At 47.8% G+C, this 15,361-nt stretch overlaps 2 protein-coding genes across 12 annotated transcripts in view; both read left to right on the plus strand.

The window, feature by feature from the left end:
• The first annotated feature begins 6,969 nt into the window (after positions 1 to 6,969).
• On the plus strand, positions 6,970 to 7,583 carry KCNE2 (potassium voltage-gated channel subfamily E regulatory subunit 2). The gene has a single exon (XM_033856382.2). The coding sequence runs from the start codon at positions 6,989 to 6,991 to the stop codon at positions 7,358 to 7,360; it is 372 nt and encodes a 123-aa protein (XP_033712273.1). The 5' UTR covers positions 6,970 to 6,988; the 3' UTR covers positions 7,361 to 7,583.
• Positions 7,584 to 11,725: 4,142 nt separating this feature from the next.
• SMIM11 (small integral membrane protein 11) overlaps positions 11,726 to 15,361 on the plus strand; it is a 70,404-nt gene continuing 66,768 nt past the window's right edge. For 5 of the 11 annotated variants that reach the window (XM_073804470.1, XM_073804472.1, XM_073804467.1 and 2 more), the window contains exon 1: positions 12,032 to 12,054. In XM_073804470.1, the coding sequence (XP_073660571.1) occupies positions 12,050 to 12,054 (5 nt within the window). In that variant the 5' untranslated portion in view covers positions 12,032 to 12,049. Of the gene's footprint in view, positions 11,749 to 11,971; positions 12,055 to 12,078; positions 14,929 to 15,119; positions 15,335 to 15,361 lie in introns of those variants that run through there. The other 6 variants (XM_073804474.1, XM_019923086.3, XM_073804473.1 and 3 more) reach the window with 6 other exon arrangements.

The following is a 15,361-nucleotide window of genomic DNA, read 5'->3' on the forward strand; positions in this document are numbered from 1 at the left end:
CTCTTGCCACCGAGTGTACTGCAAACCATACTGTACAGAGCATCATTTAATGAGAAAATCCAAAATGAAGCAAAGTTAACCTTTCTTTACACAGTTACATTACAGAGTACTGGCCAGCCCCGTGACCTTCAAGTGACTTTGGTTGTGTGTAACTTCTGCAGCTGCCGTTCAGGAACCGGACACAAATCCTGGCTCTACTTCTATGTCATTCTGACCTCTTGAGCTCGCCGTGCCTGCGTTCCTCAGCTGTAAGGTTCATAGTACCTTCTACACTGGGTGTGGCAATGATCACATTATGCTGATACAATAAAAGCGTTTGAGAAGAACCTGGCACATGGTAAGTACTCAGTAGGTGGGTGTCAGCTTTTATTAAGTCCCACTCTGACCAATTCCAAGGACTCCCACTATGATAGAAAAAGGATCTTTTCGTAAGTAGAATTTGTCAGCTCTTTGTATACTTTGCAGACTTGTTTCCATCTCCTCCACAGAACACCTTTCTGTGGCAAGTTTCTGTTTTATCAGACAGCCGTGTAGTTATAAGTCATGTGGAAATTGTCCTAGAGAGGACAATTAAACGAAATTTGGCTTATCAGGAAGTGGTCAGAATAGGGATGCTTGCCGCAGATCATACTGGCCTTCTCCTCAACACACACCAACCGCTCAGAGATGGACATATTCATGTCCACTGTCTGGGATGCTTTCCCTCCCCACGAGGTCTGCAGGGAAGGGTGCTGTCCACTAAGACTTGTCCCAGCCTGGGCGGCTCCCTGTGCCCCGGCACTGCCCCGGCTGGAGCTGGCATCACGGGGCCTGAAGAGGGAACTTGTGCCCAACGCCAGACTCTATGCAGGCACACCGCCACCGGCACCAAGGTTAATTCCCAACTGCCGGTCAGTATTTAACTTTCCTCATAAGATTAGATAAAATATTTGGGTTCATAAAACCTAGGATTGCGGACTGCGGTGAACGAGGGCTCAGCTGGCTGCAGGCTGAAGCTGCCCACAGGCCAGGTTTACGCAGCATCCTTCGAGCTCCTGGCGTCAGGGAGAAGGTGCGGGACAGCCTGACTCTGCAGCGAGGAATTCCCTACTGCTGCGCACCGCACAGGCAAGTTTCCACAGCGAATACTTTATTGTTTTAGGAATTAACTAACAAAGCTATATTTTTTTTACAGAAAATTATAAAAGGAATGATTTTCCTGGTACAAGACCTGGCCTTTCCTCCCTTCCCTTCCCCAACCCCTCTCCCTCGCTCCCTCCCTCGTGCCTTGCTTCCCTCCTTCCTCTTTTGCATACTTTTGCATACTTCCTCTTGCATACTTTTGCATACTTTCTCTTTCTTTCTTTCTTTCTTTCCGGTTGCGGGCCCGCAACCGGAGCACAGGCTCCGGAGGCGCAGGCTCAGCGACCATGGCTCACGGGCCCAGCCGCTCTGCGGCATGTGGGATCTTCCCGGACCGGGGCACGAACCCGTATCCCCTGCATCGGTAGGCGGACTCTCAACCACTGCGCCACCAGGGAAGCCCTGTCTCTTTCTTCTTCTCCTTCTTTTCCTCCTCCTCCATCTTCTCTTTGTAGTGTTTTCCTTACTCATTTCTTCAGTAATTGCCTTTGGATGAAAATTTTGAGCGTTTATTTTTTTAATGGGAGTTTCATGGTAAATGTAGCTAATCATCTGGTTCTATTCCTGTTGTAACAGTGGACGACTCTGCTGCATTTTGTAGGTCCCCAGGATGCTCGTGATTCACAAGCTCTCTAGAAGAGAGAACTCTGGATTTGGGGATCAAGTGCATGTTACTTTCCTCATAGCGTCAGATTGTCCTTGTCATGAATTACGCATGTTTGTGACAGGCACAGCTGGGATTAGGGGGTCATTATGTGTCCTGAAGATAGGGCACAATCAATTGATGTACATGGGCTCGAGCCTTGGTCTTGGTCCCGTTTCTTTTGCCCAGTGAGCTGACCAGTCGCAGGAGATGTGAGCAGGAGTTAGCGGGCTTCGTGACCTCGGCTAAGACAGAGCGGGGGCTGAGCAATAGCCTGGGTGGCTTGGGTTTCTAGACTTAGCACTGTGACCTTGGACAGGGGATTTAAGCTCGCTGGGCTGTAGTTACTCGCCCTGCCAAAGGAGAGACCAGCCTAAAGGATCTCCGGGGGCCCATCCTCTTATTTGACAGAGCAAGAATCATCTATTAAAAATGCCTGAAAATGTAGAACCACATGTATTAGTTTGAACTAAATGGGACATTGCCAATATCTGACCATTTTTAACCTCTACAAAGGGCAACTTCAAATGGTTCAACAGAACATAAATAATAGCTGCCTTCACGTTCCAAGGGTGAATGCCTATTATGGTATATTCTACTTAGAGGAGGGGCAAGTGTTTATACCAAATGTGGTCAACGGCTATCAGTTAAATAGTTATTCTGGGTAGCAGCAAAGTTAATCTGCTTGTTTTAGCAGAACGTCCGTCAATGAAATAGCTTTCACACACTGTAATTTGATTTTTGCCTGTGGACGACGGGCTGCCCAGCCATGCCTCACGCAACAGTGTCCGAATAGTGACCCTTCCTTGGACTCCACTTTTTCAGGCTGGCCAGGGGTCAGCGCTTAGGCAGTTAACCCCCATAGGCCCTTGTCAGCTCTGTGATTAAGTGTTATCAGAAAGCACGTCCTGACCTGCTTAGCAGCGGGCCTTTGTCCATATTATATAGAAGAGCTGAACAGATAATCAGTACTATCAGCTCTAACAGGCCCGTGAAGGCTGCCTCGCCCACACCTGGAAACAAACCCAACTCCAGAGGATCTCGGCACTGAAGTCCTTCATCTCAAAGACATTTCGTGGCAGAGATTTTTGATTGGGCTTTAGGGGCCCCAGGAGTCCCCTGAAAGTGAAGGTAGCGCTTCATATGTGCATATGTACAATTTTCTGGGGAAAAATAAAGTCAAATTGTTTTATTTTATTTTCCAAGGAAGCTAGGGACCCTCCCCTCCCCACAAATAAGTTAAGAATCACTATTGTAGTTTCCAGTTGAATTCTGTAGAACACAGGAGAGGAGCGTTCATTCATTCACCGAACCTGTAATAAAGGTCTGCTATCCATCAACCCAAGTGCAGTTCCGGGATTCGAAGGTGAATAAAACAATCTCTGCCCTCCAGCAGCTCAGTGCTTATGTCATTTGGAATCAAAGGACTTTCTCTCTAAACATCAGTTTTCTCGTTTGTAAAATGGAGGTACTTGCTTCCATTTTAGAGTGGTTTTGAGCATCCCATGAATAGCACACAATAAATGGGAAAACTGAGGACAAGCAAGCAAATACACATGACAGTTTGCAGGAGTAACACAGAAAAGGGATCTCCAGCCCATGCTGGGAGGTCGGGGAAAAGCCTGTGGACAGGGAGACTGCCGACCTAGGTTTCTGAAACCATAAGAGCAAACCATCTTTTTAAAATGTGTGAGTGTGATGGATAAAGAAGATGTGGCACATAGATACAATGGAATATTACTCAGTCATAAAAAGAAACGAAACTGAGTTATTTGTAATGAGGTGGGTGGACCTAGAGTCTGTCATACAGAGTGAAGTAAGTCAGAAAGAGAAAAGCAAATACCGTACGCTAACACATATATATGGAATCTAAAAATAAAATGGTTCTGAAGAACCTAGGGGCAGGATAGGAATAAAGACACAGACCTGCTAGAGAATGGACTTGAGGACACGGGGAGGGGGAAGGGTAAGCTGGGACAAAGTGAGAGAGTGGCATGGACATATATACACTACCAAATGTAAAACAGATAGCTAGTGGGAAGCAGCCGCATAGCACAGGGAGATCAGCTCGGTGCTTTGTGACCACCTGGAGGGGTGGGATAGGGAGGGTGGGAGGGAGAAGGGCAACCCAGGGAAAGTCCTGGAGAAGATCAATGCTCTCTCCTCTCTCCCTCCGCCCCGCTGCCCCTTCCCCTCAATACTTAAAGTGCCCGTCCACATTCCAGCGTGGAAAGCTGGGGCTTCCCTTGAGGCACCCTGTCCTGGATGGTCTTGCTAAGCCTGAGAAGATGCCTCTCCTGTGTCCGCTGTGGTCTCTTGGAGCCCTGAAGGAACAGGCCCTGGCCCAGAGTTTTCACAGGTGCTTAAAAGCTGAAGAGTCGCTTTGATGAAAGCATTCGCAGAACGATGTTGGCAGTGAGCGTGACCCTGCTGTCCCTCCCCCGTAACACGGGGACTTTACTCCCTCCACTCAGGGTCGCCCCTGGAATTCCAAGCACAGCGGCACAGCCACGAAGGAGATGCATGCGAGGCGGGCAGGCAGAGGAGCTCAGAGCACGGAGGAGCTCGCGATGCGCCCTCCTTTCTGGGGAAACCCAGATCCAAGGTGGCCTCGTGTAGCCCAGTACATGCTGGCCTTGCTTCAGAGAACCGCTGTCCAATGAGCAGAAATAAGTAGACTATTCCCCATCTTGGCAGGAAGAACACGAAGGGGACCCAATTCTCTGCCCTGAGGAGGTCCCCTTCTTCCCCTTCTCAGTTGCCTCGTACTCCACAGTCCCTTGGGGCCTTCCACCAGACCGAACTTCCCTCGTCACCCACCAGTCTTTGCTTTTGTACACTTAGCTCCTCTGGGATTCTTGTTTGTTTTCATTCTTTGTTTGGTTTTTTAGTTGTCTCTATGTTCTACCCATTCTTCAATTTGGCTTCACAGAAGGAAACTGAATTCTCTCCAGAGGGTGCAGCAGGGGGATATATAAGCTGGGAAAATCACAGTTTTCTTTATTGGATGAAGCTGTGGGAAAGGGTTGGCAGAAACAGAGGGTGAGGGCACTGGTAGGTGAAGTGATCCGGCCCCGTCACGTTTGTAAGGTGAGTCCTACAGACCACGGGAAGGGGGGGGTGGGATGGAATTTTTTGGATGGATGAAACAGGTGTGAGCTCCCCCCAGATGAGTAGACCTGGGCTCTTCAAGGGTTAAGGAGCCAGTGGTGAAGTCTTGACTCGGATTAAAGCCGGTTTAGCTATACTCTTTCATAGTGAACTGTGTTATTTTAAGGGGGAGAAAGCATGCCTCTGTCACATTACCTGGAAAATATGCTTGGTGAGTACTTTGGGGCAATCTTACCTATTTGTTAAGTTACTTTTCAACCCGCTCTGTTCACACCTGTGACAACTCTCTGCACCTTGCATGGTCGTTTGTTTGCATCTCTCCCACTACACCGAGCTTCCTCAGGCAGAATTCTCATACTCGTCATCGCTGCATTTCCGATGCCAGCGTGTTCCCGGCACATTCATTTACTCATCAGACATCCATTGTGCGCCTACTGTGTGCCAGTTTAGTTGGTTTAGTGCCAACATTCACTAAACCAAGGTAGGCAGAGGCGATGTGACCCTGCCCTCGCAGACATCATGGTCGAGTGGGAAAGGTGAGGCCATAAGCCAATCATCACACACACACAGTGACATATACACAGAAGCACCACATGTTGGGAAGAGTGCTTTGAAGGAAAGTAATAAGATGCTATTGGAGAAAAGTGATGATGGGGGTGGGGTTTGAGAGCAGGGCCGGGGTACTTTTCTCAGAAGTGACAGTTAAGCTGGGCCCCAAAGGGTGAGGAGGTAGCAGAGGGAAGAGAAGGGGAAAAGTATTCCAGGTTGAGGGAACAGAATGTGCAAATGTCCTGAAGCAGGAGAAGGTTTACTGATGTGGAGGAAGGCAGGCCAGGAAGACCAGTTGCCACGAGCGGAGAGTAAACTGGGGAGGTGGTCAGGGGCCAGCCAGGCCAGGCCAGGTAAACCCGTTAAAGAATGAGGATTTTATTTTGTGAACAGGAAGGTACTGCATCATTTTAAAAACAGGGGAATGATGTGCTCCCATTTCTCTCTTAAAAAGAGCACACCGACTGCTGTGCAGGGCAGAGAGGGGCAGATGTGACCCTGGGGAGGTAGTTTTGGGGAGGGTTGTATTGCATTGCATTGTATCAGCCAGGTGAGAGATGCTGGTGGCTGGGCAGTGAAAGTGAGGATGGAGAAGAGAGTGGGAGTTGAGAAATACCAATGATCTCTCAGGTTGTTCCTTTTTATCACTTGCCTAAAGTACTTCTTTCAAATATGGAGGCACATACTCATCTCTTTGGTATAACTGGAAAAAGCACTGCCTAGACATAGGAGGTGGAGCGGATTGCAAAGTCTGTCAATGCCCCTTGCAAGCTTCTGACCCATAAGTCTCTGAAAACACAGAACATACATCAGTCATTGTTTCCTTCAGCCGATGTCTGCTGAGTATCTGTTATGACCAAGGCATTGTGCTAGCCATTGTGAGGTGACCGACCTATTTAGAAACAAAGTAATGAATGCAAGATTATTGATGAAAATTTTGAACAGAAGAAAAATAAAAGGAAAAAAAAATCTGTGAGTATACCATCCACTATTTTTTTTTTTTTTTTGCGGTACGTGGGCCTCTCACTGTTGTGGCCTCTCCCGTTGCGGAGCACAGGCTCCGGACGCGCAGGCTCAGCGGCCATGGCTCATGGGCCCAGCCGCTCCGCGGCATGTGGGATCTTCCCGGACTGGGGCACGAACCCGTGTCGCCTGCTTCCCTACCATCCACTATTAACACTTTGAACTATTTATTTATCCAGTCTTTTTTCCATTTTCATCTGCATGTATGTTTATTCACATATTTAAACTGGGATCGTAATACATATAGTTTTATGTACTCCATTAAACTTTTATTGTAAGATATCATGAATGCAAACAATGCATCAAGTTAAGCTGGGCCCCAAAGGGTGAGGAGGTAGCAGAGGGAAAAATTTAAAGAAAATGTAAAGAATAACAAAGTATGCACTCACTCAGTCACCAGCCAGGTAAAGAAGAAATAATATTACTTCCCCCCCTTGCATGCCCCTCGCGCCATCCCTTAAGGTAGCCAAATGCAGAAAGAATTCATTTTCTTAAGCTTGTTCATATATTTTATTCTTTAAATTGCAGCAGGAGGGAAATATGCCTACTTCATCCAACCTGACACAGACACTGGAATATGTCTTCAAAAGGATTTTTGTGACTTACATGGACAACTGGCGCAGGAACACAACAGCTGCACAAGAGGCCCTGCAAGCCAAGGTCGATGCTGAGAACTTCTACTATGTCATCTTGTACCTTATGGTTATGATCGGAATGTTCTCTTTCATCATTGTAGCCATCCTGGTGAGCACCGTGAAATCCAAGAGACGAGAACACTCCAATGACCCGTACCACCAGTACATTGTGGAGGACTGGCAAGACAAGTACAAAAGTCAAATTGTGAACCTGGGAGAATCAAGGGCCACCATCCACGAGAACACTGGTGCAGCGGGGCTCAGAATATCTCCTTGATTAGCGAGAGAGGCATACAGCCAACGTCTGATATGCAAATATGAAGAGACGCCAGTGTCATGGAGCCAATCCAAGTTGCCATGCTTAGAAGACACTAAGTTCCTCGCTCTCTGTTGAGAATTTTCATGGAGATCAGGTGGCTGGTCAACTAAGACAGGGGACACTGCAATCTCAGTGATTTATGCTTGCTCATTGGAGAAGTAATTTATGCTGAAGACCTCTCTTCCTTTCCGTGCAATGTCAATGTCATTTTAATCAATGTCAATAGTGAAAATAAAGCCAAATTGGAAGTAACATGCCTGGGCAGTGGCAGTGGGGTAGAAACGAGAGATTAACAAATCATTGAATCTTCTTCCTCATGAAACATTTTGTTTGTGACTAAATCAATTTATAAATAACCCAGGTGTATTACCCAGAAGCTGAGGTTCAAAAATCTGTCACTTGCTCACTGGATTGATGTAGGAGCATTTATTTATTAACTCATGAATGTAGAGTCTGAAGTGATGAATGAATAGAACCACGGGGTTCCTTTATGTGTCTTGTTTCCCTAGCATTGAACTTATTTGGAAGTCTGAAGACAGAACAAACATTTCACAAGGGCAAAGAGTCCACACCAGAGAAATAGAATCTTTAAGAACTACCTGGTGCAACAGAAACATACCTTTTAATTAACATTTAAAATTTCACAGAAGACTTTTAAAAGTCCTTGTTATTATAGAAAAAGGAATAAAACATTGTAACACGGCTTTATAAACAACTCTTTTCACTCAGTTTACCTTCCCTATTTACAGTTACTTATTTCCACTTAGTTTCAAGAAACTTGTTGTCACTTACATACTGAAAGTGGCTGAATTGTTGCTGTCTGTTGAAGAGCTAGACTGTTAACTGCTTAGTATTTTGAAGCTTGGGGTTCACAATATCACAGAATGTCAGGGCTGGAAGACACCTTGGAGATCATAGTATTCTTTTTTTTTTTTTTCTTTCCAGATGTCTAGAGAGTCTGGGTGCTTTAATACCAGAAAATTAGGCACAGGAAAAAACAAGCAAACAAATAAATAAATAAGCCTAGTCAAGAGTTGGCCAAAGACTGTCAAAACATACTCCTTAAGAAAATAGCCTCTGTGCTTCCTGTTTTGGAAGTTATTTGCTAATGGAAACAGTTGTGTCAACATTAGTCTTGAAGCAACCATGGCTGTAAGGGGTAATTTACAAGAAAGTGTATGTTCAAAGAGCAGGCACACCAAGGGTCCATGGGTTATCTCAGGATGGTTATGAGCAGGTCTGGAACCCAAGGTCGGCACCATGCTGGTTCCTAATCCTGTATTAGATTCTTACTGCTGCTGTAACAAATTACCACCAACTACCAGCTTAAAACAAAGAGATACATTCTCCTACACTTCTGGAGGTCAGAGGTCTGAACTGGGACTCACTGGGCTGTGTTCTTCTAGAGCTTCTAGGGGAGAATCCATTCATTTGTAGACAGGAATCTCCAGTCCACAGATTAGGCGACTTCACTCATCAATTCAATCAAGCATCATTTAATATCTATCTACTTGGGTCACTGGCCTAGACCCCAGGAGTATAGAGATGAATGGGACTCCCAGAGCTGCAGGAACTCACTCAGTCGAGGCGGAGTCAGACACGTGAACATCAAAACGGTATAATGTGACAACGTTATAACGGAGAGCAACACAAAGGGGGCAGAGCTAGAGCCGGGACAGAGGCCCCGCCTACGTCGGGTTAAGGTCTAGAGAGTAGCTGAGAGGAGAAAGCCAATGGCAAGATGGACTTACGGGCTGTAACTTCAGGAAGCTTCACGCCCCCTTACACTCTTCTCTTCCTCCAGCTTCCCATCTACTCAGACAAGCAGAGCAATTGTGAGCAGAGCCTCAAGTCTCAGGGCACTAAGACAAAATTCAAAACAGGAGTCCTTCTTCAACGTCTTATATAGATTACAAGCTTTGTGTCTTTAGAGCGAGATATATACAAGGTCTGTTTCCTAATAACAAAGATGCAATTATGCTAACAGAAGTGTTAAATACAGTTTTGGAGAAAGCCATTCACATTCCAAGAGCAGATAGGGCAAGAGTGGTTTCCCTCCTTAGATCAGAAACCCAGAAATGCTGTACCACACGGAACATTCTCACCAGTGTGCCCAGAGCAGCAACCCAGGCTACAAAATCTCAGCCTTGGGTCTGGATCCAGACAGGAATCCAGGGTCTCTACCATCTGACAATGACTATGTCTTTGACCAAACTCTGGTCAGGCTTCTCTGAGCCTTCTTCTTGACTAGACCTCTTGCCCTATAAACACTGCACATTCTTGGCAAAAAAGATATCATCCACCTCCCCACATCTGAACTAACACTACCATAGTTTCTAACAGCTCTAGGTTGCGTCCCTAAGGGGACCCCAGCCCGCTTTAAAGTGCTTGCCTAAGAAAACTCAATTTACTTTTTGTGCCAGCCAAACCCTGATGGTAGGCAAATCAGCCCCCTGAATCCCTCCTAGGGCAGCTATTTTAGAAATCTTACAGTTATAAATCCTTTGTCTCCCCCTTTGAGGTGTAAATCCTTACCACTCAGAACCGTCTTGTCTCTTTGAGGTGCCAACATTCAAGGAATAACTCTCCCCAACCTCTGGGCACGTTGCTCTAACATGCACCACTGCGGACAGTCATAAAGATCGAACTTTGTTTCTCCTCCAGATAAGCGTCTGTTAACAAACCCAGGTCAGGTTGACCAATCCCCTCTGCTTTTTGTAAATTTCCACTTCCCTGACTCTGCTCAAGTGCCTGCGGCCCCAATCCCTCCTTCCCCTTTTAAAATGCCCAGTTACCTCTGGCAAGACAAAGCTGAGTTCAGTTCATGCTGGACTCTCTCCCCTATTGCAATAGTTGCTTAATAAAGTCTATCCTTAACACTTGAACTGGTGTCCAGCTTTGTTTATCTTTGACACAAGGAAACAAATTAAGGGGGGAAAACCTAGGTTTTCCTAATTAAGTATGTTTTATTATCATCACTAAAGTATATGGGGCCAACATAGATGGTTATCAGTATCAACTTTACTTTTGGGGAATGGGAGAAATGCCCAATGTTTACGAGCATTCTGGGTATACAGTTGCTGCCACTTGCCCCCGTTTGTCACTCCAGCATCAATTTCCACCAAACCCAGGCTTGCCACTTTCAACCTGGCAACTGAAAATTCCAGTTCAAACAACTTGCTAGTTTTCTTTTCCACCCCGTTTGCTTTTAGAGTTCCTTCTGCTTGGTCTACTGGCTCCAAATGACCTGAGCCCCATTTACTTCTTACAGCATAGATCAGAAGCGATTTGAAAAGGAACCTATGGACTATAGTGGCTGCCCTGAGAGAGTCTAGCCCCAGATTACCCATAGTCAGACCCCAGCTCTGGAGCTTGCTGGTTTTAAAACCCTGGACAATTTTTTTTTTCGGTGCGCGGGCCTCTCACGGTTGTGGTCTCTCCTGCTGCGGAGCACAGGCTCCGGACGCGCAGGCTCAGCGGCCATGGCTCACGGGCCCAGCCGCTCTGCGGCATGTGGGATCTTCCCGGACCGGGGCACGAACCCGTGTCCCCTGCATCGGCAGGCGGACTCTCAACCACTGCGCCACCAGGGAAGCCCGATCCCTGGACAATTTAATCAGTTTGTGTCTCCATTTCCTCATCTGTGAAGTGGTTACAGGCATATTATGTCCTTTATAGGCCTGTTAGGAGACTTCAATTAGAAAATTGCCACAAAGTGCTTAGAACAAAGCTATTTCAGTTACTTTCTCCAGGAAAACTTCACTTGTTGACAGAACTAACCCCCCTCTCCCCAATCCTCCAGTTTGTCCTTTCCTCTGCACTCCGTAACATTTCGTTCTTCACCAGCACCAAGATGTCCCAATGGGGTTCGGAGTTAGCCTGCCTGGGTTCAAATCTAGATTTTGCCACTCCAATTCACACGTTGTCTTGCGCCGGCCACATCATCTTCCCTTGCCTCAGTTTCCTCAACCAAAAAATGGCGAGCCAAGCACGTAGTAAGAAGTCTGTGAACCTCCCTCTCGATATCCTTGAACTGGGTGGGTGGGGGGGAGGGTGGCCAGTCTGCGCCCTCCCGTGCCGCAGGGACTGATGGACTCAAACTCCGCTCCGGTTTTCTAAGCGCTTGTTGAATGAAGGAATCTGGGAACCTAGTACCGGGCACCCTACTGCTATCCCACGGGAAAACACACGCATTTTGGACAGAGAACATGAACGCTAAATTTGGAAACTTCTGGGGAGCCACGTGCCCTCAGTCGCACACAGCGAGGAGCGTCCAGGGATGCGAGACGGCTGAGCGGCAGGAGCCCCCGCGACGCCCGCCCTCCGACCGCCGTCTTCCAGCTCAGGTAAGTTCAGAACGAGAACCTGCCCGGGGCCAGGCCGATTCCGCCAGGTGACCCACGTCACGGCCCCACGAAGGCCGTCCTGCCCAAAACGCATGCGCGACGAGCAGCGCACCCACCCAGGCTGCCCGGGCCCACTGCGCCGGCGCGAGCAGCGGCGCACACTCCGAGGTGGCCGGAGCCCACTGCGCCGGCGCGCGGAGCGGTGCATTTTGGGACATGTAGTTTTCTCGCGGCATTGTGGGAGTCGTGGTTCGTGTTGTGGCGGCGAGCTGGATCTTCCGTGGCCTGGAGTTGTAAGTGGATGGGGTCCGTGTCTGCCGAATCCTGACCCGAGACCCGGCAGCTCTTTGGGGGCGCTGTGGAGTTCGACGGCTCGCCCCGCTTTTGCACTTTCTCTGCAGGACGCTCTCCAGCGGGCCCCCGGGGACCGCGGGGTTGACAGCGGTCACGTTCCCCCCCTTCCCCCCGCAGAGCGTCCTACCTGGCTAGGTTGTCCAGGCGCCGCGAGATCGGCGGATCCGGCGCCGGGGGCGGCGTGTTGAGGCTGGCACGCAGGCCGAGGGGGGGACCCAGAGGTGGTTCCCGCCAGAGAGATTTGGGGGCGAGCGAATGCCCTGGAATGTTCTGTAGAATGGGGGGGGCGGGGAAGCAGTGGTCGCCCTTGGTCCTTATCCTCGGGTCTGAGCGGGGCAGGCGTTGCTCCCAGGTATCGCGGCTGTAGCGGACCCTGGCCCGGCCCTCCGGCTACGGAGGAGCCGAGGCTCAGCCCGTCGCCCTGGGAACCCCGGCTGACCCGGGCGTGGGGCTCAGAGGTCGACCAAGTGATACCCAAGGTTCAACTGGAACCCTCTCCTCCCCGCACCTACCTCTACTTCAGATGACTGGGTGAAGTGTTGGGGTGAAAACGGTAGAGACGGGGAATGAGAACAGCTTCGGACAATTCAAACTAAGGACACAGCCTAATGAGTGGCTGGAATGAGACACCCAGAGACAGACCGACCCTTGGGTGTGTTAGGTGTGCCAAGAAGAAAATTGTGGACTACACATTGTCCATATTGCTGTAATTGGCCTAATCAAAATAAGCCACTGGCTCTTCTGTTTTTTAGGAGAAATCTGGCAAAGGAGAAATCAGGATATTTTTGCAGTGAAGGAAAGAGAACTATTTCTTCCTAAGCCATTGTTATTTTTGGGTTTTAAGCTAAGACGGTGGATAGTTCCAGGGGAAGCTTAAAACTTCCTGCACTTCACAGATTTTATGCCTCTCAAAATTGTCCCGGTCTTGTTGGCTTTTGCAGTTCAGCCCTCAGATGCCAGCTGCCTCCTGGTTCTAATATTGCACCAGGTGTACATATGGCAGCAGAGCAAATAGCCTGATGATATTTTTAGCTTTCTCAGTTGTTCTCATTTGCTGAAGTCCTGCAGGGTGCTACAAGAATGGCTGAGTTGGAGCCTGTAATTTAAGGGAGATGGAGAAAAGTTATCATTTGGAGGCAGTGGGTGGGGATGAGTTTGATTGATTTGCCCTCTCATCTCCCACCCTCAATGCACCCCTTCCACTACTTTGCACATGGACTTTAAATATGTTTCTTTCCTAAAGAGATTGAATTTTATCACTCTAGATATGATGTTGAGGCAGCTGCCAGTATATTTTTAGTCAGATTCTGTGGTATCAAAGAGAGTGGTGACTTAGGCATTTCAGTGTTGCAGCGTTGTTCTTCGGGTTCTGGTTTTTAAAATGATAACACTTTGGTTTAGAGAGGCTAATGGCTTGCCCCAGGTCACATGCCTTGGCACTGGTGCCACCAAGAATAGAGTCCATTTCTCCTGCTTGCCCAGTGGTGGTGCTTTATACCCTGCTGTCACACGTTGCCCTGGATGCCACTTGCTTGTGTCCTGCAGCTTCACATGTCCATTAGTGGAAAGAGGTATTTATCAGAACAGTTATGGTTGATAATTTGTTCAGTGCTTTTCATGTGCGGAACATGGTGCTTAGTGTTCATGATCCAGTCTTTGAAGGAGAATTTACAGACAAGGGAGCTGAGGCTTAGAGGCCCAGTGACTCATCCAAGGTCACATAGTACATGTTTACCAGAGGGCCAGACCCCCGGGCGTTCTTTTTATTTCCCCCATAACCTTTTTGGACCTACTCGAGGTCCTTGACCTTGGGAATTAATATCTTACCTAATACAATTCACTGAGTATGTAATTTGGGCTCAGAAAATGTGTGGGGAACAGCCAAACCTGTCTACTTATATCTGCAGACAACTCAGTAAAAGCATGAGTTGTAAAAATAAAATTTGCACAACCTTAAACATTTTAATTTACAACATGGCTGATTCCTGAGATTATTAGAGATTATTCAAAGTGAAAATTCCAGCAACAGGTTATAACCTGGTAGGAAATATTTCTCCAGTGCAGGGCAGAACCTGCTGCTACTTAAAGACAAACAGGCCATTTATACGTGAAGGTAATTCGCACCTTCAGTCATGGTCATCGCATGTAAACAGATTTATGGTGTAAATTCCTGTTGTTAGCTTATCTGACTTTGAAAAAGTCACGGGGAAAACTTGGCTATCTTGTGCCAACTGCTAGCTTGTTTTCAACATACTATGACCTTGAGTAAATGAGGTCTGAACTTTCTCTATTTAGATGCTTTTGTAAGTGAAAATTTTAAAAACCATCTTCCCTGAAGTTTATCTCATCAGCCCCATTCTAAAGGCCTGTGAAATTTTCTGCTTGCTTGATTCTAATTGTAAGTACATTTAAAGAGAAGCATCCCCATGCTTTTTTACTGCAAAGCTCTCTGTCTGCATTAGGATAAGACTCCGGAGCCGCACTGGATGTGTTCGAATCTCAGTCCCCACCGTGACTCTGGACGTGTCACAGAAACTTTGTTTCCTCATCTCCAAGGTGTAGACGGTAAACTGCACCTCATGGGGCTGGTGTGAAGACTAGCTGAGTTAACGCATGTAGTGCACTTCAGCACAGCCGGGCCCAGTAAAGCGAAGCTGTGACTATTATGCTGAAAGTCGCCGAACTGCAAGAAAAGTAGGGGCCCCAGAGCCCATCTAGTTGACACCCCCATCTTCACTTGCAGATGGGACGGAGGCCCCCAGAGGGAAGTCACTTACCAGAGTGTGTAGGCACTTCATCCAGAGCTCAAGTCTTCTGACTCTTGGGGTATGTGTCGTATTCTAAAAATAGTGACGCAGGAGGTCTCAGAGCAAATCCTGTGCTCCAGCCGTGTCCCTGCCTTATCACCTCCTGCCTCACCTTCCCCTAGGTCTCCCTCGCATGTTAGAGGGAATTCTCGATTTGAACGGCTTTCTTAGGATATTGTTTTCCCCCATCACTTATTCCCTTCCCTCCAGATATTTTAAAAAGCCAAGATTACCTGAATTAACACTCAGAGGACCTGAGAAATAAAATGACACTCATCCACAGACCGGCTCTCGTTCAAGGCAGGGCGTGGGAGGAGGAACAGATCCTGGACCTGGGCTCCTCCGTCTACAGATGAATGGAATGGGAGCCTGCGTCCCCTCAGGAGCAGCGCCGCCACCTCCGCTTGGCTGTGCTCCCTTCCCCAGTGAAGAGCTACCAAGGGCATCCTCCT

Source organism: Tursiops truncatus, chromosome 4 (assembly GCF_011762595.2).
Source record: "Tursiops truncatus isolate mTurTru1 chromosome 4, mTurTru1.mat.Y, whole genome shotgun sequence".
NCBI lineage: Eukaryota > Metazoa > Chordata > Mammalia > Artiodactyla > Delphinidae > Tursiops > Tursiops truncatus.